This window comes from Colossoma macropomum, unplaced genomic scaffold, assembly GCF_904425465.1.
Source record: "Colossoma macropomum unplaced genomic scaffold, Colossoma_macropomum, whole genome shotgun sequence".
NCBI lineage: Eukaryota > Metazoa > Chordata > Actinopteri > Characiformes > Serrasalmidae > Colossoma > Colossoma macropomum.
Window position 1 is genome coordinate 264,041 of NW_023494796.1, and position 22,163 is coordinate 286,203.

At 39.9% G+C, this 22,163-nt stretch overlaps 2 protein-coding genes and 1 non-coding gene across 10 annotated transcripts in view; all 3 read right to left on the reverse strand.

Annotated features, from left to right (window-relative positions):
* Window positions 1–561: 561 nt before the first annotated feature.
* On the reverse strand, window positions 562–15,535 carry LOC118816952 (C-type lectin domain family 4 member M-like). 2 transcript variants are annotated; one of them, XM_036583556.1, is made up of 6 exons: window positions 15,103–15,535; window positions 14,885–14,980; window positions 11,285–11,449; window positions 4,350–4,495; window positions 2,250–2,344; window positions 562–847 (listed from the first exon to the last, which is right to left on the reverse strand). In XM_036583556.1, the coding sequence occupies exons 1-6, from the start codon at window positions 15,209–15,211 to the stop codon at window positions 703–705; spliced, it is 756 nt and encodes a 251-aa protein (XP_036439449.1). In that variant the 5' UTR covers window positions 15,212–15,535; the 3' UTR covers window positions 562–702. The 2 variants fall into 2 exon arrangements, with proteins under 2 accessions (XP_036439449.1, XP_036439450.1); XM_036583557.1 differs by lacking the exon at window positions 11,285–11,449.
* LOC118817178 lies at window positions 4,016–4,202 on the reverse strand. Its single transcript, XR_005007976.1, has one exon. It is a non-coding gene; the product is annotated as a U2 spliceosomal RNA (small nuclear RNA).
* A 3,677-nt stretch (window positions 15,536–19,212) lies between the features above and the next one.
* pcm1 (pericentriolar material 1) overlaps window positions 19,213–22,163 on the reverse strand; it is a 60,671-nt gene continuing 57,720 nt past the window's right edge. For 6 of the 7 annotated variants that reach the window (XM_036583553.1, XM_036583551.1, XM_036583550.1 and 3 more), the window contains 3 exons: window positions 21,633–21,725; window positions 21,348–21,471; window positions 19,213–20,131 (listed from right to left, as the gene is read on the reverse strand). In XM_036583553.1, the coding sequence (XP_036439446.1) occupies window positions 20,106–20,131; window positions 21,348–21,471; window positions 21,633–21,725 (243 nt within the window). In that variant the 3' untranslated portion in view covers window positions 19,213–20,105. The remainder of the gene's footprint in view (window positions 20,132–21,347; window positions 21,472–21,632; window positions 21,726–22,163) is intronic. The other variant, XM_036583549.1, reaches the window with a different exon arrangement.

Here is a 22,163-nt window from a genome sequence, read left to right on the forward strand (position 1 = left end):
CAAGAGAGCACAATTGGCCCCCTGGGTGGGTAGGATGGCCCCTTGTCTCCCCTCATCACTCAGCGCAATACTAGTCCGCGCAGACGTCTGTTAGATGATGCAACAGATCTGGCGGTTGGTGCTTTCCTCCCAGCGCATTTGGCTGTCCAATGATGTTGCGGCATTTCGAAAAGGTGCGGTGGCACTTCACAGGTCTCAGAGGAAGCCTATACTAGCCTTCGCCCACCTAGCGCTGGTGGAATTCTGTGATCAGGGAGTCTTATTTAGTGGGTGGAATTGGATACGACTAAATTGGGGAGAAAATTGGGGAAGGAAAAAAAAGTTAAAAGACTTTATTTTCACGTTTTAATGCCGTCACTGTTTATTTGCCAAATTCAACATATGGGGAAAAAAATGAAATGTCCCCTGTGCAAAAGCTATGGCACATTTTATATTTTAGGTTTTATTTTTTCTAGTATGTCAAATTCAGCATATACACAAAAGTTTTGCGCTAAATTTTGCAGAGAAAAATGCCATATTTAAGTGTGCTTTCTGTACACAATGTGTTAAACTTATTTACACTTAGAAAATCAACAAAACATAATTTGTCCAGGGCCGTTTTCAGAGTCGACATAGCCAATAATGTCAGTAAATTGCAGCAGCTCTACTCAACACCAACTGAAAGTCATGGCGGTTGATAATAATATATCACACATGTTGTTTTTAACAGGCCTCTCTTTCACAGACCCAGTTCAGAACAGTGCTGCACCTCTCGTCATTCCAGGTGTTCGGAGGTTCGTAGTTTGGCTTGCTCTCTGCGCAGTCCTCTCCAGTTCGATATTCATTAGGTTCTCCATTTATCCAGTACCTAGAGTTTCAATAGAGAGAATAAAACACTAGGTTCTGTCTTATGAAAACCATCTTCACGCTGTACTTAGAATTTACCTCACCTTTTTTTAAATAATTCTTTAGATAGTTTTTAGATCATTTTTGTCAAATTTTTTTTTGGCTCACTGATACAACAAAACAAAAGCTTAAGAAAAAAGTTCCAGACAATCTTATCTCATGGCACAACACACTATTGTATACTATGGCTGGCCCAGATAATTTGAATGCTTAGTTTATTATGTTAGTCTTAATTCAATATTGTAGACTAGACAACACATTTCATCAGCAAAGGCCTTGAGAAAAAAAATGCTATGTTATCTAGGTCATAGCTGTTACCCCAGGTGGTAGCTAAGGTGTTGCCAGGCAGTTGCTATATTTACCCAGGTGTTGTATTTCAAGGTCATTGCTATGTTATCGCAATGTCCTCCCAGGTGGTTATTAAGGTGTTAAAAGGCTACTTCTGTGTTATCCCAGTGGGTTGCTTAGATGTTGCTAGGCCATTACTATGGAATTTTATGGAATTGGTTGCTAAGGTGTTACTAGGCTGTTGCTATATTTTCCTAGGTGGTTGCTAAGATATTGCTTGGCCATTGCTATGTTACCTAGGTCATAGCTGTTGTCCCAGGTGGTTACTAATGTATTTCAAGATCATTGCTATGTTTTCCCAGGTGGTTGCTAAAGTATTTCAAGGTCATTGCTAAGTTATCACAGGTGGTTGCTAAGGTATTTCTAGGTCATAGCTGTTATCCCAGGTGGTTACTAATGTATTTCAAGGTCATTGCTATGTTATCGCAGGTGGTTGCTAAGGTATTTCTGTGTCATACCTGTTATCCCAGGTGGTTGCTAAGGTATTTCAATGTCATTGTTATGTTATCGCAGGTGGTTGCTAAAGTATTTCTACGTCATTGCTATGTTTTCCCAGGTGGTTGCTAAGGTATTTCTAGGTCATAGCAAAACTAAAGAAGCAAACTTCAGACACCAAACATGTCTTGGTTGACTGGATACATTATTAATCATATGGAGGCCTGCTACCTGGCCTGAACCTGACAGAACTCAACAAAATGTTGGGTTTTGGGATGGATTTGGGTCGATTTGGGTCAACTCAAGCACTTAGTAACAGAGTAAAGCTCTGTAAAAGAGCTTAAGATAATAAGCTAAAATAATAATGCATCTCTTTCAGCAGGCACAGGTTTTAAATTTAGCAGTACCAGTCAGGCCCAGCTGGGCTGGGTTTCAAAGTCGTGGGTACGAGTCATGTACAGGCTTCAATTTCATACCCGTGCAGACATCTGATTGCACTTGCATTTCTAAATTCATGCCCTGATTTATTCTGAGCTGACTGGAGTCAAGCCAGAGCCCGTACACAGTCAGCACCACCTTACTCGGATGATGGTGAGCTCCCATCCACCCAGGTCCATGTGGATTGACTCTCACTCAGCCCAATCCACACCTGCAAGTTCAGCTCTTGTATGAATCTCTGAAACACAAAGAACGTTACACTCAGGAATGTTGCGGAACGTGTGTGGACCTCTAGACCAGTTTAAAAACAACTGGATAGCATATGACATTTACTGTATACTATTTCAATTATTTTTATTCTGCACAGAAACAAAAAATGAAACACTTCAGTGGTTTCTGCATTAATATTGCTGGTACACTGTGGGCCAGTTTCCCAGACCCAAATCAAGCCTAAGCTTAGAATAAAAAGAAATCTGCGAGTAGGATTGTGCCTTGAGCATATGGTGGCAGTGTGAGAGGAGACTGATTGAGGGAGGGGAGAGAACTCTGAGAAATTAGACTGGAGTTCTGGGTGGCTTCTGCCCAGAGCTAGAAGGCCTGACCCCTCCAAAAATGTGATAGACTGACTTAGGAGTGAGAAACAGGGAGGAGTTGGGATGGTTGTAGGGGGAAATAGAAGGTCAAGCAGGGAATTTATCGGGCATTACACTGGAAGGTGGAGGGGTTTCTGCCCCCCCAAATTTCCGGTATCCCGTAACTCCATTTCAAATGGAAATCTACCACTGCCACTGCAACTTAGTCCAAGACTAGGCTTCATCCATGTCTGGGAAATCAGCCACATGAATTTATGTTGACTTTACAACAAAAACACGTTTTAGAGGCCTTTTTGACCCTAGATTTTCTTAAAAGGGTCTTATCTTTTTCCTGAATAAGGACAGTTATTAGTGCTTAACAATACAAAATACAAGCACAATGTAAATAGCTTCACTATTTTTTGTAAATATTAACAACACAATCGTTTCGGCACTGAAGACACAAATTGATTAAATTTTAAATGCAGAATTCTTTGCCATTCTTTGGGTTATTCAAGTTTTCGGCTGTGCATTTGGGGTCTTCACTGTCGTATTTTGAGCTTAATAATATCCCACACAATTTTGACAGAAGACGGACAGGCCAGTGTAGCACTCACACTCTCTGATTACGAAGACCTGCGGTTGTAACACGTGAAGAATGTGGTTTGGTGTTGTCAAACCACATTCTGCACGTGTTACAACAGCATGTGCTGGGGTTAGGGTTAACTTGCACTTAACCTGCATTTGTGGATACAGCAATGCACAGTATTTATTGTCAAAGGTTTTTCAAAGTATTCCCCAGCCCGTGTGGTGATATTCATCACAAAAGCATGTTTTGCCTTGCCCTTCATGCACAGATTTTTTTGGATTCCTTGAATGATATTGAAGGAATATCGGATTGGATGATTCCTTCCTTATGATGATATTATGCACTACAGAGGAGGAAATACCTAAAAGCGTTGTGGTATGTTATTTTGAAACTGTTGGATTTGTTGCTGACGCAGTGACGAGCTTCAAGTCATCCTCGCTCATAAAGGACTCAGCCTTTTCTGGAAGCTCCTTTTACATTCAAGCATGATTCAACACTTCAGTGTTTCTAGTCTTAAGTTGCCTATTTTGGAACATGTTGTAGGCATTGATTTCAAAATAAGTATATATCTAGTTTTTGTACTGTTTTTGTTCAAATAAGTATCAAATTATTTTTTTTTATAAATCACTGCTTTCTGTTTTTATTTGCATTTTACCAACTGTCCCAACTTTTTGGGATTTGGGTTTGTAGTAGATAGATAGATAGATAGATAGATAGAGATAGATAGATAGTTTATTGATCCTGAAGGAAATTTAGCAAAAAGGAGGTACTGCAATACCAGGTCGATGCATGGAGCAAACAGAGCAAGCCCCTCTTCCGTCCCCTTGTTCTAAAAATCAACTTAATATGTAGTCCTCATATAGAGGACGTATCAGATACTAAACTGATAAGAACAGATACTACACTTGATCTTAGCCAAAAGGCAGTGAAGCGATGTCAGTATGTCAGTGGTTCTCAAATTAGTCTTCAGGGATCCTTAGACACCTTACTCAGGGAGACAGACCTAAAACATGGAACATCTGGGGGTTCCTGAGGACTGATTTGAAAAACCACTGTACTGAGTGACCAATATATGTGCTCACCTGTTCCTCACGGCTGTTGATGATCACCAAGTCTGACCCTCTCTCTCTGCAGTCCTGTCTGCTTTGGTGCCAGTTCTTCTCTCCTGTGCCGATGTAGTACATACTGGTGCCTCTCCTTGTCCATCCATCTGGGCAGGTCTTTTGTACTGCAAGTACAAAGACTCTCCTGAATGTGGTAACAGCTCTTTGTCCCCCCGAAGTATTTTTAAAAGAGTAGCTTTATAGAAGAAGGTGTAGTATCCGAGCTTCATGTGTTATCTGACTTTGTAGGTTTGGAATGTTTAAGTTAGGGGGCCCCTGGTCCACAGGTCCAAGGGTCAAGGTTCCCTTCCTCTTTTAGTTCTAGAAGAATGAGACTATTTTAAGAAGGACCATATGTTCTGCTCCCTTTGTCGAAAGCAGTCACCCTATATAAAGCAGTAGGCTATACTGTTCGGAAGGGGACACTTTAGAATTGGCATGGATCCCCTCTCAGGTACTTTATGGTGCTTGATATGATACTGTTTTACTTTGTAATAAACATCTTATAAAAGGAAGATGGTATCAGCGGAGACTCCATCATCTTCACATCATTGCTATTTAATAAACAACAAGACTCCTTTAACTGATTCAAATCTGCCACCAAAAGTAGTTGGTCAAACATAAGCTCATTTTTCACTCCACTCGTGTAAATTTAATTGAATAAAACATTCAAAATAATTTGATGAAATGGTTACATTTGGTATCAGCTAACTGATCATCATAACTTGCTGTTTTCCAGATACAAGATATTAGGTGAAAAACAATGACTAGGCTACTAATGTTACCTGAGGTAACAAACGGTTAGCACTTGTCTACAGTTCTTGGTGTAAATTTCAAACCACCCATCACCTACCACCTACCAAGTCCTCAAGTGGCCACACACATCAATGGAAACTTCACCAAAAACAGTGGTTTCGAATTTCTGGACATTGCACATCCAGTGTGTGGTGGCCTTATAAGACCACTGAGGTGTGAAACCAAAAGCAGGCAGACAACTCTCCTAATTTTGAGTTATTAAGTTATAAAAGTTAATGTTTCAGCCACATACATCACTAACAGGTGTATGCAATCAAGCATATAGCCTTGCAATCTCCATAGACAAACATTGGCAGTAGAATGGATCACAGCTTAGTGAATTCAAATGCAGCACTATGCCTCCTTTGCCACAAGACAGTTCGTGAAATTTCTGCCCTGATAGATCTTCTCCAGTCAACTACAAATGCTATTAATATGAAGCATCTATAAGCAACAACAGCTCAGCCACGAAGCATTAGAGCACTCAAACTCACAGAGCGGGGTCGCAAAGTGTTAAAGCTCATAGCACGTAAGTTCCAAACTGCCTTTTGAAACAACATTAGCAGAAGAACTGTGCATCAGGAGCATCATAAAAAGGGTTTTTCTATGGTTGAGCAGCTGCACACAAGCCTAAGATCACCATATGCAATGCCAAGCGTTGGCTAGGAAAATGTTCTCTGGAGTGATGAATCATGCTTTACTCTCTTGCAGTCTGATGGTCGAATCTGGGTTTGGCGGATGACAGGAGAACAAATCCTACTGGAATGCACAGTGCCAACAGTAAAGTTTGGTGGTTTTTCAGGGTTTGGTCCCCTTAGTTCCAATGAAGGGTGATGTTGATGCTACAGCAAACAAAGACATTGTATATAATTATGTGCTTCCAACTTTGTGTCAGGAGTTTGGGGAAGATCCTTTCCTGTTCAGCATGACTGAGCCCCTGTGCACAAAGAGAGCTCATAAAGACAGAGTTTGATGAGTTTGGTGTGAAGAAGCTCCAGTGACCTGCATAGAGTCCTGACCTCAACCCCACTGAACACTTTTGGGATGACCTGGAACGTCAATTGTGAGCCAGGCTCTCTCGTCCAACATCTGTGTCTGACCTCACAAATGCTCTTTTGACTGAATGGGCACAAATTCCCAGTGACACACTCCAAAATCTTGTGGAAAGAAGAGTGGAGAATGTTGTAGCTGCAAAGGGTGGCAACTCCATATTAATGGCCATGCTTTTGGAATGGGATGTCCTATAGTTGTGATAGTCAGGTGTCCACATACATTTGCCAATATTATAAGCTAGACGCTATCTTAGAACGTCATTCTCAGTGTTCTACAGCTTTCTCAGTCATTTTAGAATCATCTGCAGCTCGGTTCATCATTCTGGACTCAACATTTCTTCATTTTCACAGCTTTCTATAAAGTAGTTGAAATCTGAGTACCAGTAGTATTAGCCCCATTATATAATCATTTTACAACAGCAATATTTTTTGATTAGTGAAAACAGCGATTATGAATGCGAGCGTATATCCATTATTTTGCCCTACACATTATTCTAAGCACACTTCAGAAGTGAAGGTCATCATCATCATCATCATTAACCGCTTAGTCCAGATAGGGTCGCGGCAGCAGTTGTGAGAGCAGAGAATCCCAGATGATTCGCAACATCCTCCAGCTCATTCCTGGGGACCCCAAGCCACCCCCAGGCTAACTTGGAGATATAATCTCTCCAGCGGGTCCTGGGACGACCCCGGGTTCTTGTCTCAGTAGGCCGTGCCTGGTACAACCCTACTGGGAGGCGTCCAGGGGGCATCCGGATCAGATGCCCGAACCACCTCAACTGGCTCCTCTCAATGTTGAGGAGTAGCGGCTCTACTCCAAGCTCCTGCCGGATGACCGAGGTCCTCACCCACCCCCCTGTGAAGAAAGCTCATTTCCGCCGCTTGTATTCGCGATCTCATTCTTTCGGTCATTACCCAAAGCTTATGACCATAGGTGAGGGTCCGGATATAGACCAACCAGTAAACAGAGAGCTTCGCCTTATGGCTCAGCTCCCTCTTCACCACTACAGTCCAGTACAGTGACCGCATTACTGCTGCCGCCTGTCCCAGCCTGCGGCCGATCTCACCATCCCTCTTCCCATCACTCATGAACAAGACCCCGAGATACTTAAACTCCTCCACTTGAAGCAGGTCCTTTGCCCTTACCTGGAGTGGGCATGCCACCCTTTTCCGGACTAGGTGAAGGTATCCTACACAATTAAAAAAGATTTTCAAGTGTTCTTTAGTAAAGAAAATGTTTGTATATAGAACCTTCAACACTCAAAGAACCCTTTGCATGATTAAATGGTTCTTTGCATGGTGAAATAGTTCCAAAGATTGATGGAGAATGTGTTGTAGATGGTTCTGTATAGACTGTATATGGCTTCACATTGTAACAATAGCAGAACCCTTTTTGATGCTATATAGAACCATATACAGCACATTCTTCATCAATCTGAAGAACGCTTTAATCATGCAAAGGGTTCTTTGAGTGTTCAAAGTTCTATATAAAACCATTTTCTTCACTTAAGAACCCTTGAAGAACAATCTTTTTAAGAGTGTAGTTCTATGCATTAAATGTTAAGTAATGTTGATTTGAATGCTTTTTGTTCTGCGTTCTCTGAGGTCTCTTTAACATACTACTCTGTGTTTTTCTTTGCAGGTCTTCATCGCAGCTTTGCATCTGTGCACGTAGCTGGTCAAACTGATTCTGGATTGGACTGTAACTGCTCTTTCTCTGTCGTCACACGTCTCAGACGTTGGTCATCCTCACAGGTAACACTGGCATCAGGTTTTACACCATCGGCTAAAATGCCCATTTGAATAAATGAGGTTAGCATTAAAGGTGGTTTGGTGTGAAATGCTCAGTTCTAGAGAGTCAGAATTGTTCACCCTGGTGGTGATAGGAACCAGACATCCACCTCTAAAAGCTCCCTCACAGCAAGTTATTATATGAAATGGTTATGAATTCACTGACTGTGACGTTTAAGACACTGTTTTATGATAGTTTTAAGAAGATTTTGGCCCAAAATGTATTTTTTAAGGCATTTAATGCTGGAGAGGTACATGGAGGATGTTTTGAAGCAAAATGGACCCAAATAAAAAAAAAAAAAAAAATCCCCATCATCATCATTCCATATAAATAAAACTCAGAACACTCGTGTAGGTTCACTGGTGGTTTTGGATAGTAAATAAAATGTCTATATTTATGTTGTAGTCATGGCGACCCCTGGTTCCTATCACCACCACTGTAAAGAAATCTGAACCATTTCACACCAAACCACTCTGAATGTTTGCATCACAACCACTGAATTATGGATAAATGTTCAAAAATCAGTAGAATTCCCTTTTAAGTGTCACCAATGCAACAAAAAAAAAAAGCTTTTATGAAGTTTGTGAATGGCCAAAATGCTACCGCAAAATAGTAGTGCCACATAAGAGACATGAAAATATATATATATTTTTTTTAAACATTTTTTTCAAAATTCAATGTTTGCAAAACTCAAACTATTTAAGAATGAACAGCAGGAAAATACAACTGGTGAAATATAGATAATGTCATAATTAAATTACAACCTCATTTCCAAAAACGTTGGGACACTGTGCAGAATGTAAATACAAATATAATGCAATGATATGCAAATCATGTAAATCATATTTTTGAAGGAAAATACTACAAAGACAACATATCAAATGTTGGAACTGAGAAATTTTATTGTTTTTTGAAAATTATAAGCCCATTTTGAATTTGATGCCAGCCACACGTTCCAAAAAAGTTGAGATGGGGACATGATTACCACTGTGTTTCATCACCTCTTCTTTTAACAACACTCTGTAATCCTTTGTGAACTGAGGAGACACTGCTGTAGTTTTGAAAGTGAAATATTTTGCCATTCTTGTCTGATACAGCAGTCTGATACTGCTCAACAGGTTAGGGGCTCATTTGTCATATTTTTCATTTCATAACCCTCCAAATGTTTTCAGTGTTGACAGGTCTGGACTGCAGGCAGACGAGTTTAGCACCCAAACTCTTTTAATACAGAGCAATACTGTTGCAACACATGTAGAATGTGGTTTTACATTGTCATGCTGAAATAATCAAGGCCTTCCCTGAAAAAGACGTCGTCTGGATGGCAGCATATGTTGCCACAACATGTATATATCGTTCAGTATTAATGGTGCCACTGATGTGCATGTCACCCATGCCATGTACACTAATGCCATCACTAATAGGTGCACTAATACCCATACCTTCATGAATACTGGCTTTTGAACTGTGCACTGATAACAAGCTGAGTGGTCTTTAACCCGGAGGACAAAGTGTCCATTATTTCCAAAAAGAATTTCAAATGTTGATTTGTTGGACCACAGGACACTTTTCCACTTCCCCTCAGTCCATTTTAAAGGGGCTCAGGCCCAGAGAAGGTAGCAGCGTTTCTGGATACTCTTTATATGTGGTTTCTTCTTTGCGTTTTAAAGTTTTAACTTGCATCTGTGGGTGCAGTGATGAACTGTTTTCACAGACAGTGTTTTTCAGAAGTGTTTCTGAGCTCACGCAGTGATTTCCACTCCAGAATCATGTCCATTTTTAATGCAGTGCCACCTGAGGGCCCAAAGATCACGGCCAGCAAATACTGTTTTTTGGTATTGTCCCTTGCATGCAGAGATTTCTCCAGATGAATCTGGGTTTGGCTGATGCCACGAAAATGCCGCCTACAGGAATGCATAGTGCCAACAGTAAAGTTTGGTGGAGGAGGGATAATGGGCTGTGTTTGTTTTTTTTAAGGATTTGAGCCCCTCAGTTCTAGTGAAGGGTGATGTTACAGCATACAAAGTCATTTTAGACGATTATATGTTTCCAACTTCATGGCAGCAGTTTGGGGAAGATCCTTTCCTGTTCCAGCATGACTGAGCCCCAGTGCACAAAGAGAGCTCCATAAAGACACGGTTTGATGAGTGTGGTGTGAAGGAACTCTAGTGGCCTGCACAGAGTCCTGACCTCAATCCCACTGAACACCTTTGGGATGGATTGGAACGTCAGTTGCACAAATTACCAAATTCTTAGGAAAACCTTCCCATGGGAAACTCCATATTACTATCCATAGTACTGGAATGGCATGTCCTATAGTTGTGATGGTCAGGTGTTCACATACATTTGGCCATATTATAAGCTAGACACAAAAAGGTATTTTAAGCTGTTTTTTTCTTTTTCCAACTTTTTGGGAACACCAAGAAGTTATTAAATGACAAATATTACACTGTAAAGTTCTACTTACAGTAATTTCTTTGTGTTATTTGCCTGAGTTTTGATCACCACTATGGAAACACAGGACATTCTGACTATTAATCTTCCTAGAACTTCATTCTCAGTGTTCTACAGCTTTCTCAGTCATTTTAGAATCATCTGCAGCTCGGTTCATCATTCTGGGCTCTAACATTTCTTCATTTTCACAGCTTCCTATAAAGTAGTTTGTCTGAGTACTAGTAGAGTATTAGCCTCATTATAGAATCATTTTACAACAGCAATAAAATTTTTGATCATTAAAAACAGCAATTTCTTAATTTTTGAGTGCTAAAATATGTCCATTATTTTGCCCTACACATTATTCTAAGCACACTTTGAAGGCATCCTACACTCTTCAAAATGATAGTTCTTCAAGGGTTCTTTAGTAAAAAAAAAAAATGGTTCTATATAGAACCTTAAACACTCAAAGAACCCTTTGCATGATTAAGGGGTTCTTTGCATCATCAAAAGGTTCTTCAGGGAAGCTCTTCTATTGTTACAGTCTTTACATCATAACAATAGTAGAACTCTTTTTGGTGCTATATTCAACCCTTTTCAGAAAGGTTCTATGTAGAACCATCTACAGTACTCTGCAATCTGCAATCTGAAGAACGTTTGAGGATGCAAAGAACCCCTTAATCATGCAAAAGGTTCTTTGAGTGTTCAAGGTTCTATATAAAACCATTTTCTTCACTTAAGAACCCTTGAAGAACCAGTTCTATGCATTAAATATTAAGTAAAGCTGATTTAAATGATTTTTGTTCTCACTGTGTTCTGCGTTCTCTGAGGTCTCTTTAACATACCACTCTGTGTTTTTCTTTGCAGCTCTTCACGTAGCCGGTCGAACTGATTCTGCAGCTGGTTGCAACTGGTCTGTAACTGCTCTTTCTCTGTCGTCAGACGTCTCAGGCTGGTCCTAAGTTGGTCATCTTCACAGGTAACATTGGCATTGGGTTTTGCAGCGTTGGCTAAAATGTCCATTTGAATAAACGTGGTTAGCATTTAAGGTGGCTTGGTGTGAAATGCTCAGTTCTAGAGAGTCAGAATTGTTCACAGTGGTGGTGATAGGAACCAGATGTCCACCTCTAAAAGCTCCCTCACAGAAAGTTACTACATGAAATGGTTTTAAATTACTGCCTGATGTTTGAGGCACAGTTTTATGATAATTTTGAGAAGATTGTGGCCTAAACAATTTTTTTTATGCCTTTAAAGGCGGAGAGGTACATGGAGGATGTTTTGAGGCAAAACAGTCCCAAAAAAACAAAATATTTATGACTATTTTACCATCATCATCATTCCATATAAAATTCAGAAGATGTATAGGTTCACTGGTGGTTTCTGATAATAAAATGTCTATATTTGTGTTGTAGTCATGGCGACCCCTGGTTCCTATCACCGCCACTGTAAAGAAATCTGAGTCTCTACAATCAACCATTTCACACCAAACCACTCTGAATGACTCTGTTTACATATTAAACACTGAATTATAGATAAATGTTCAAAAATCAGTACAATTTATATTTTTGCTATATTGGAAACCTTTGAAAGGGTAACCAATGTAACAAAAATCATGATTCTTTAAGATATGTTCAGCTTTTATAAGGTTTGTGAACAAGTTTGAATGGCCAAAATGCTGCAGCAAAATAGTAGTGCTACATAAGTGACATGAAAATAGCTCTTTAAATTTTTATTCAAAATTTAATGTTCATAAAAATCAAACTATTTAAGAAGGAACAGCAGAAAAAACACAACTGGTGGAATAAATACATAGAGATGGCTGCCATCCAGTCAGCTCCTTGTTACTATGCAGTTACTCTACACTGGTTGTTGTTTACAGGCTCTGACTTTTTATTCTACATACAGTTCTTCAGTGTTCTAGATACTCAAACACGAATCATGACGTACCTTATTATGATGACAGTAACATATCTTCATATCGGACATCTAGTTACGATTTTCTTCAGTTAAATTACAATAACCTTCAAGTAGTCCAGGACATTGCTAACACAATGGTCCTCATTTACCAACCATTCTTAGGAAGAAATATCTTCTTATGCAGTTTTTTACAAAGATTCTGACGTTCACCAGTGTTTCCTTATTTGGGATTTGTTCTCAGGTAAGAACAGAATCTACACACTCCAGAGCACAAAGGTGTGAACAGTTTTGCAGTTTAAGAACACGTCATGAATCATGGCTGAGCATAGAGCTGGGCGATATGGCCAAAAAATGTTATCACAATAAACAAAATTCATATCGTTCGATATCAATACATATCGCGATAAATGTCAAATCATTATTTTTTTTCAAGTTTGAAGGCTGATTCTTGGTCCTGGGTGGTTAATTGCTGTTTTAAACTATCCTTTATGGTCGGAACATGACAAACACTCACCAAACAGTGGAACATTTCACAGATCTGTCATGGGAGAGTGGGAGAAAGTGTCTGGTGAGCTGTTTCTACCAGCTGGAAAAGCACGGCTATTGTTGTAATAGTCATAATTTAAGAAAGAAAACAGATTATTTTTAGCTGGTGCCGAGCGCTCGGCTACCCCGCTACAAACAACATCACAGTGTTCAGACACCAGCTAGACGACTGGATTTCCTCCTTTTAGGTATGTTTAAACTGAAAGCGGTGCTTTTGTGTCTTGTTTGATCTACAGTATCATCAATTCTCCGTGTTGTGGAGTGACAGAGTGCTACTTTAAGTTAGCCAGCTGCTAAAAACAGCTAGCCTGGAAAGATAGCGCTCTCCTGCTCTCCAATGCCTCACAGCTTCCTCAGTTTACTTTCCATTTAAATCAGGGCTGTAATTTAGATGAACTCACTTCTTTCTTTCACTTTCGTTGCTTGGGAATGCACCAATACTAAAATATGACTGTCCAAGCGCTGTAACTGCGCTGTAGTTGTGAGGAGTGTGATTGTGATTTAACGCTGCTAAAGCTGGTTTGGATGTACAGAAAGAGGTAAGTTCACTATAGGACAGTACAGTTACACCACTGACCTCGTCACTCACACTCGGTCACAGGAGAGCAGATCGCCGGTCGCTCCACTCAAACAGGGAACGTATAACTTCGCGTTTCAGCCGTTGCTAAAGACTCATCTTACTCGTCGCCCCCTCCCTCTCTACTCATGTCGAAAAACTCGGAAGGGCGCCCTCTCCTGGCGACAGCAAAATAGTGTCACTTTCCTTGCAGGAGAAAACGCCACCAAGGCTTTCGCTGAACGTGGAAGTGTGAGAATGGTGTACAATACCGAACATTTATTGAACATGTCGTATCGCTCTATCGAGGAAAAGTTATATCGTGATTATCGTTATCGTTTTATCGCCCAGCCCTAGCTGAGCAGCTGCACAAAAGTCTAAGATCACTATACACAATGCCAAGCATCTGCTGGAGGGGTGTAAAGTACACCACCACTGGGCTCCAGAGCAGTGGAAATGTTCTCTGGAGTGATGAATCATGTTTTTACTATCTTGCATTCTAATGAATGAATCTGGGTTTAAAGAGAACCTACAGGAATGCATAGTGCAACAGTAAAGTTTGGTGGAGGAGGGATAATGGGCTGTGGCTGTTTTTCAGGGTTTGGGCCCCTCAGTTCTAGTGAAGGGTGATGTTGATGCTACAGCATACAAAGACATTTCAGACGACTTCCAACTTTGTGGCAGCAGTTTTGGGGAAGAGCCTTTCCCTGTTCCAGCACGACTGAGTCCCTGTGCATAAAGCGAGCTCTATAAAGACATGGTTTGACGAGTTTGATGTGAAGGAACTCCAGAGCCCTGACCTCAACCTCACAGAACACCTTTGGGATGGATTGGAACGTCAATTGCACAAACCACCAAATTCTTAGGAAAAGCCTTCCCATGGACAACTCCATATTAATGTCCATGGTACTGGAATGGCATGTCCTATAGTTGTGATGGTCGTGTCCACATACATTTGGCCACATTATAAGCTAGACACTAGAAGATATTTTAAGTTTTTCTTTTTCAACTTTTTGGGAACACCAAGAAGTTATTAAATGACAAATAATACACTATAATGTTCTACTTACAGTAATTTCTTTGTGTTATTTGCCTGAGTTTTGATCACCACTATGGAAACACAGGACATTCTGAATATTAATCTTCCTAGAACTTCATTCTCAGTGTTCTACAGCTTCCTCAGTCATTTCAGAATCATCTGCAGCTCGGTTCATCATTCTGGGCATTTCTTCATTTTTCACAGCTTCCTCTAAAGTAGTTGAAATCTGAGTACTAGTAGAGTATTAGCCTCATTATACACGTCACAAATCTGAGGTAGATGTTTTAGGACCTTTTTAAGAACACATTTAAGAACGAAACTATGTTGGTCAGTGAGGCCCAGTGTCAGCTGAGGCTAATGTTAAGGATGCTAACATTTATGACTTACAGAAAAGGCGCAGGGTGATATTGAGCGAGGCTTGCAGGATGCACATCACTCCTAAACACAGCAAACCCAACCTGTAAACTCTATAAGCTGCCATTCCTGCAGTGACAAACAGACAAATGATGAATGACAGACAAACACACTATGCCGTCCCTTTAAAACTGTGGAAATACAGGAAAGAAGATCTTTCACAGATCTTCACTCAACACCAGTTATCCTACCTCTGTGCTCCGTCTTGCTTGGACTGTCCATAGTATCTCCTACAAAGTCTGGACTCCCATTTGGTTGGTTCCCATTGTTCCTTGTTCTTGTTGGAGCTGTGGAAAACATGCTTATTTCTGATCTTCTGCGTTTGTAAGTGAGCTTAATTTCCTGAAAAGCACTTATTAGAGGAAGTTAGAGGAAGACTTCCCCAATACTTCAGCCAGCCTAAACTGCTGAACTGGCTTAAAGCTCCAGTCTGGCAGACAACAGGCTAATTTTTGGTGCTACCAGAATAACTTTTTTCAATCAAGGACTGCAGTGCTGTACTGACTTTGTAACTTTGCTGCTAGCTTTGTTTACACGTTGACAGTGTCAGCAACCCACCTGTTCTGTGGTTTATAGATAATCTCACACTATTTTTACTATGTTGTACAGCTACTTCCTGTGTAAAAGGCTTCAACTTCTTTATTTACAAAAAAAGAACTGGTTCACCGCAATGTATAAACATGTCCAAAAAACAATTTTGTTAAAATATTTTTTTTATGCCCTTATTTATTTTTATTACTTTTTTTTCAACTGTATGTAGTTTTAACAAAGGTTAGAAATATTAAAGCAATGAGCCATTTGAGGCTGTGCGTTACTGCGATATTATCCCTGGGATAAAACATAAAATATGATAAAATACACAACTTTTCAGAAAATAATTGAAGTTATTGGTAATATTAATTGACGTAAACAAGTACTCCACCAAAAAACGTAGTTCCTTTGGAGTACAATATCGTTGCCAAGCAACCATGGACCACTGAATGAGAACGTTCGGTTGCCCATCGCTGTATATTGTGGTAATTTCATGAACTTTTTAATTTTTTGTTGTAGAAGACTGAACATGCGATAACGCAGCACTGTTTATTGCAAAAACCTTTTGGTTTATCTGTACTTTTTGGTCACCAAATTACCACCGCGAGTCTTATTTAGCACCAATCCAGCGGTGCCTCTCTTCTCACGCTGGGGCTGAATCTCAAACGGCTCCCTGCTGCATACATAGTGCACTACATAAGAGTTTAAATACTGGATCCTGCAGAACGACGGAGCAAAATACATTCATTCATACAGTCATTTGGGATTCAGACACATCCACACTCGATAAATGAGGCGCTGTTGGCTGCAGAGGCTAGAATTTCTAAACTTTCATAGCTAGAACACTGTTCAGGAAGTACGGAGCGGTTTGGGATTCAGCCTGGGTTTTTGAAGCATGCGAGTCATTCAAATGAAATATTTAGACTTTTATACTGCCGTTTTACAGTGAATCATGCCACAAGAACTTTAATTCAAGCCTGTGATATTAATGATGGAGTTGTTTAGGCTGTTGGCTCTTTTAGCCTGTTAGCTAGCTGACCAGCCTAGTTCTAGTTAAGAACATAAGCTGCCAGCCCCTCAGTTTAAACAAACAACAGGTTCTTACTTCATCAGTTCACTCGGTGCTCCATGTGAGCAGCATTACTGTCAAAGATCATACCATTAACAGCAGGAGTGTTTTTCCTGACGTGGCGCAGTGATACAGAGTTCAGTCGTTGTGAGGTGGTCGCAAGTGCGCACAATCTATAACGTAGATTTTACAACGGCTGCAAACGCTACTCAACCAATCAGATTTTTTCTGTTTTATAAAACGGAATATACATGAGCTGAATGAACGGTACTGACTTCTGTGATCTGCATTGTACTTTACATTAACCATGTACGTCTGCAGTGAGACTCTCACACACAATGTACTTCAAATAAACAAGATATCAAATCATAACTGCATTTTCACAAAGTATCAATACCCACAACACTCATATTTAAATCATACTGAAAAAATGAAGATACTAGAATACAAATTCATTTCAAAAGATGTCAAACAGCATTCGACAGGATTTTGGCTGTTTTCATACATTATCAAATGGATTTGATAAACACATTTATATGCATTTATTTTGTGTGCTACATTTCTATGTGTAATATTTCTCCATACATTTAAAAAATAAATGCATTTAAAAATATTTAGTTAATACGGCAATATATACTGAAATACATTTCAGTGTTTGGAATGTATTTTGTTCTGCACAGCAATGTACACCGATCAGGGATAATATTATGATGTTATGCCTGATTGGTGTAAGTACTAAACAAAATACAGTGTTCCTCTATAGAATCTGTAGGTGCCTGTTTTCCAGCCTTGACAGCCACCATGTGGGATCGGGGTGGAAGTGGGTAAAAACAGACATGATCATATGAATCCTATCTAATCCCTGACTGGTGGAACTGGTGCCATTACAACTCTCCCCATGTCATAACCATCCCCGCTGTCCCCTACGCCTGTATTTCTTGCCTTTGCTTGAAGCCCAAGGTTACTAGATATGGGCTGAGATGCAAGTGTCTTATGTTGGTCTACTACACCATCTAGTGTTGATTCAATTAACGTTTTATGGTTTAACACAGGACACAGTGGACAGTGGGAAATGAATGCATATGAAATTCAGCATATGTTCTTCCTATAAGCCGAAAGAGTAGTGGTGTCACCGGGTATGTGACAGAATTTTGCTGAAAGGCTTGCTTTGTTGTGCATTAGTTGTTTTATTGTATTTACTGTAGAATTTATTCAACCTTTTCCTGAGTGAAATAAACAAAGTGTTCATTCTTGCATACACAACCATATGATAAGGGTCCCCAAGTAAGATGTCGTTCAGGACGCTGAATGTTGACAAATGGCCCTGATCAGATTTTGCTGGATGTTTAATGTAACACTTAAGTTTACACTGTGTTTCTTGAGACAGTAGTGCTCCCTGGACTGTACTAGGCCTACAAAATCATCAGTATATCTATATAAATAACAAAATGACACCGATTTTATTTCACTGGTACCCCGACCTTATTGCTCTTTGACACCTTCTTAACCTTCTACTGCACACATTATGAGAGCATTTAAGAAATAAAAAATAAATCGATTCACTATTCTTGCATAAAATCGACCTGATTATTAAATTCAAAAACACTTTTAAATAATAATGTGTGCAGGGGTCCTTTTAGGTTAGGCAAAACTGTGCGACAACGAGAAGGAATGATGTAGAGCCGTGTTCCCTGAAGTGGTGAGATCTGGCTTTGTGACTGGCTAAATCAATTCCACTGTCACTCAGTGTTGCTTCTAGGCAACAAACATACTTCTGCAAATTCTCATAACAAAAAAAATGATACTGAATATTAAAAAAGAGGTTTAAAAGTGTCCACTAAGAGACAGTATGACCAAATACATGCTTTTTATTGACTTATTAAAACTCTTCCCTTTATTGTTAACCTTGTCTTTGTTGTTAAATATGTATATAGTTAGTGTACGGTGAGAAAAATGGGTTTGTTGCCTAGAGGCAACATCATGCAACAGAGGGTTAAAATGTTCTTTATGGGCCAATTTAATAGCCACCAATTTATGCAAATTTCTTACTGGAACGGTCGAGTACAAGAAACAAACTTAAGTGGAAAACTTGGCTACAGCTCCAGATGACGGTATCACTCATTAGCTGACTCCTCTTTATCTAATCCTTATTGGCCGATGCCTACAGGCTAGATAAAAGAGAGATTCCACAGAAAACCTCTGCAGAATTTATTTAGTTTTCTGTAGAAGCTTCTCCTTTATAGAGAAGCTTAATGTGTCAGATCTGTTCACAGTGGTGGGGAGAAGAACCAGACGCCTGAAGAGCTTAAGGCCTTTAAAAGCTACATCACTGAAAGCTACTGTAATAAATGGTTATGAACACACTGCCTGATGCCTGAGAACGTTTTACAATAGATTCATGAAAAGCTTTTAATTCATTCATGGTGGAGAGGTACATGCAAGGTATTGTGAGGCGAAACAGAAGACTTGTGTAGGTTCACTGGTGGTTTTGGATGGTAAATAAAATGTCTATATTTGTGTTGTAGTCATGGTGACCCCTGGTTCCTATCACCACCACTGTATAGATAAAAAACTGAGTCTACAGTGAACCATTTCATACCAAGCCTCCCTGGATGACTGAAGTATGCAGCAGTTTTGAAAAACTGATAAAATTTCCCTTCATCTCTTGATTTTACTGTGAAATAAAGACACTTGGGCTAGCTTCAGAGGGAAACGGTAAAAATGAACATTTTATTAATTTTCTTAAAACCTCGACGTTAACATCCGAGAAAAAACAATCAAACGGGGCGAGAGAACCCAAAAGCACTGAGAAAGACTTAAAAAGAAAGGGAAAAAAAGGAAAAGGTAAGAATGAAGAGCGAACACACAGAGTAAAGAGTGCATTAAGGCCGAAACATCACCCACATGGGACACAGAGGAGAAAGAAGCGGAGATCGTTGCTCACGTTTCCTCTCCAAAACCAGCTTTCTGCTCATGGTCACGTTCCACCTCAGCTAATCTGAGAGACGACCAGAAAAAAAATAACCGACCTCAATCTGATTTCAGGGTCTTAAACGTCTAGCTGACCTTAAGCCTTCATGTTTATAACCTGCTTTTTTGGGGTCAAAGTGCATATTTAGGAGGCTGTGGGGCCGTTTAGTCAGGCACAGAGTTAAAAGAAACAAAAATAAAACATGCCAAGGAAGGACGAAACGCAGAGGGAGAGAAAGAAAGAGATAAACGAACTTCACGTTTCGTAACAGGACCCGCCGCGACGGTAAAAAGTGTTTCCAGTGTGAGGCTTGGCTTTAAGAGAAGAGGAAAATAAGAGCAAAACAGAGTGAAAATCACTCGCCTTTTTCGAAGAAGGTCTCCTAGAACCGCTCTAAAACATTCAACGTAAAATCAACTAATACATACAGAGCCTTGACCTGTAAGCCGGTAAAATAAGCTTGGATAAACGCCACTGAAACGCAACAGCGCTCTACGTCGGCAAGGCTTAGGCTGAACTTATGTTCCAAGATGAAGTCTTGAAGAGTTAAATCACATTTGATAAGAGTGAAGATGATGCTTCTGTAGTGTCACTGCGAGGACGTGCTGTAAAAACGGCCGTTTTCACGCGCTTTGGGCTCCGATGGTTTCTGCAGAGAGAACAGAAGTATGATAGTAGAAGTAACATAGAAAAAGTAACATAACCCATATTAAAACACCTCCTGAATCATGAACCAATGGTGCTTTGGGAGTCTCTTAACCAATTACTTGACAAAGGTGGCAGAACCACAACCAAAAAAAAATGGCCACAAGAAACGAATTGGGTTGAAAAGAGCTAAATGGCTAAAAATGAAATGTTTCTGGCCATTTATGTGGGAACTTCTTCTAATTTTGGAAAACAGAAGGGCGTTTTGGGCACAAAAAAGACAGAACAGCAGCTCTGGGTTTGTTGCCTAGAGGCAACGTTGTGCAATACAGGGTTAAAATGTTCTTTATGGGCCAATTTAATAGCCCCTCATTTATGCAGGTTTCTTACTGGAGTGGTCAAGTACAAGAAACAAACTTAAGTGGGAAAACTTGGCTACACCTCTAGACGACACTAACACTCACTGGCTGACTCTTTTTTATCTAATCCTTATTGGCCGATGCCTACAGGTTAGAGAAAAGGTTTGGGAAGTAGGCTGCTAGCATTACTCCACTGAGTGTTGACTGGCTGGCGAGGTGATCAGCCTCACCGACGGTAGTTCGTCGGTGGTTCGCGCTCACCGACATCATGAATGTACACAACACACTATTTGGAAGTCCTATAATGAGCTTAAAAGCGCTCAAACAGGAGAGCAGCATATTTTATGCTCTTCTGTGATGAGAAAATGAGGACATTTTCCTGTATAAAAATGATTCAGCATTTACAAACTACAGTGAATAAAAGCTCCATAGAAACCTATTCATTCTGGAAGACAATTCTGAGCGGCAATTCGCCTCAGTCGAAAATTTCTGGTAGAACTTTGTCTCAGTCTTGTCTACACTGGGAGGGCATTAACAGAAGGAGAAAAAACTAAATTACTACATGGAAGCTACATGTATAAAGTACTACTTTATATCTGCATACGGACTTCTAGTTTTCTGGAATAATGACTGGGTTTGTACAAAATACAACCCACTAGAAACTCCCTCATCCTGTTTTATCACTGAGGAAATGTGTAAAAATGTATTACAGGCGTCTCCTCATGAGTCTCATTAAAGACCTCTGTCAGTCTGAAACCCCTCCGTCTCATTATAACAGTTTTATAACCGTTCTCTGTTCCTGTGTGGAGTTGCTGGGCGCTGTGCTGTGTAAAGGAGCCGAGTAGAGTTGACTAGAGCTACCTGGCTCTTTGAGACCGTGTGCGTTGCCCACAAGTCCAGTCATTCCATCCGCAGCCCCATTCAGAATCTCAACAGAGAGGCTATTGTTCCTCTGTTCAGCCGTGATCCGCTTACGCAGCTCCTCCTGAACACACACAGACAAACACAGTAATTAAAGTACAGATAAACCTACACAGACACTGACAATCAGTTCATTCTCCTATCAAATAGCTGAGGTACATTTCCAGATAATTCACTAACAATAGTATTACCGCCATTACGATAACCAGACACAGCCGCTCTTACCTCACACATTACTGAGAGCTGAAGAGGGAGGTCTTCAACCTTCACGAAATCCTCCTCGTCTGATTTCTGACTAGTGTTCCCGGATCCAACCTCCTGCATTTCAAATGATTGCAGTTTAATTATTTTAGTTACATATAAAACAATGTAATCAAAATGGATCCAGATACATTTACAGGCATATCCCAATGTTTGTGCTTCCCTGGTCAAAGAACACTGTTGATGTTCTAAAAGAAAGTTAACACATTCTCTACAAAGAACCCACTTCTGCTAATTTTAATACAATTTACGGTTTATCTGTAATGACTTTTAAACATTGGGGGAAAAATACAACATAAAACAAGGTCTGTGCAAAAGTCACGGCTCATTTTATATTGTGTGTTGTGTGTTAAACTAAATAGAAAATATGCACTAAAAATTAAAAAATAAATAATAAATAATAAATAAATAAATAACAAAGAAAGAAAAAAGGTGTATTTAAGTGTGTTCTCTACAGAAGTCCAGAGAGGCCATGAGGTAGTTATAATAATTTTT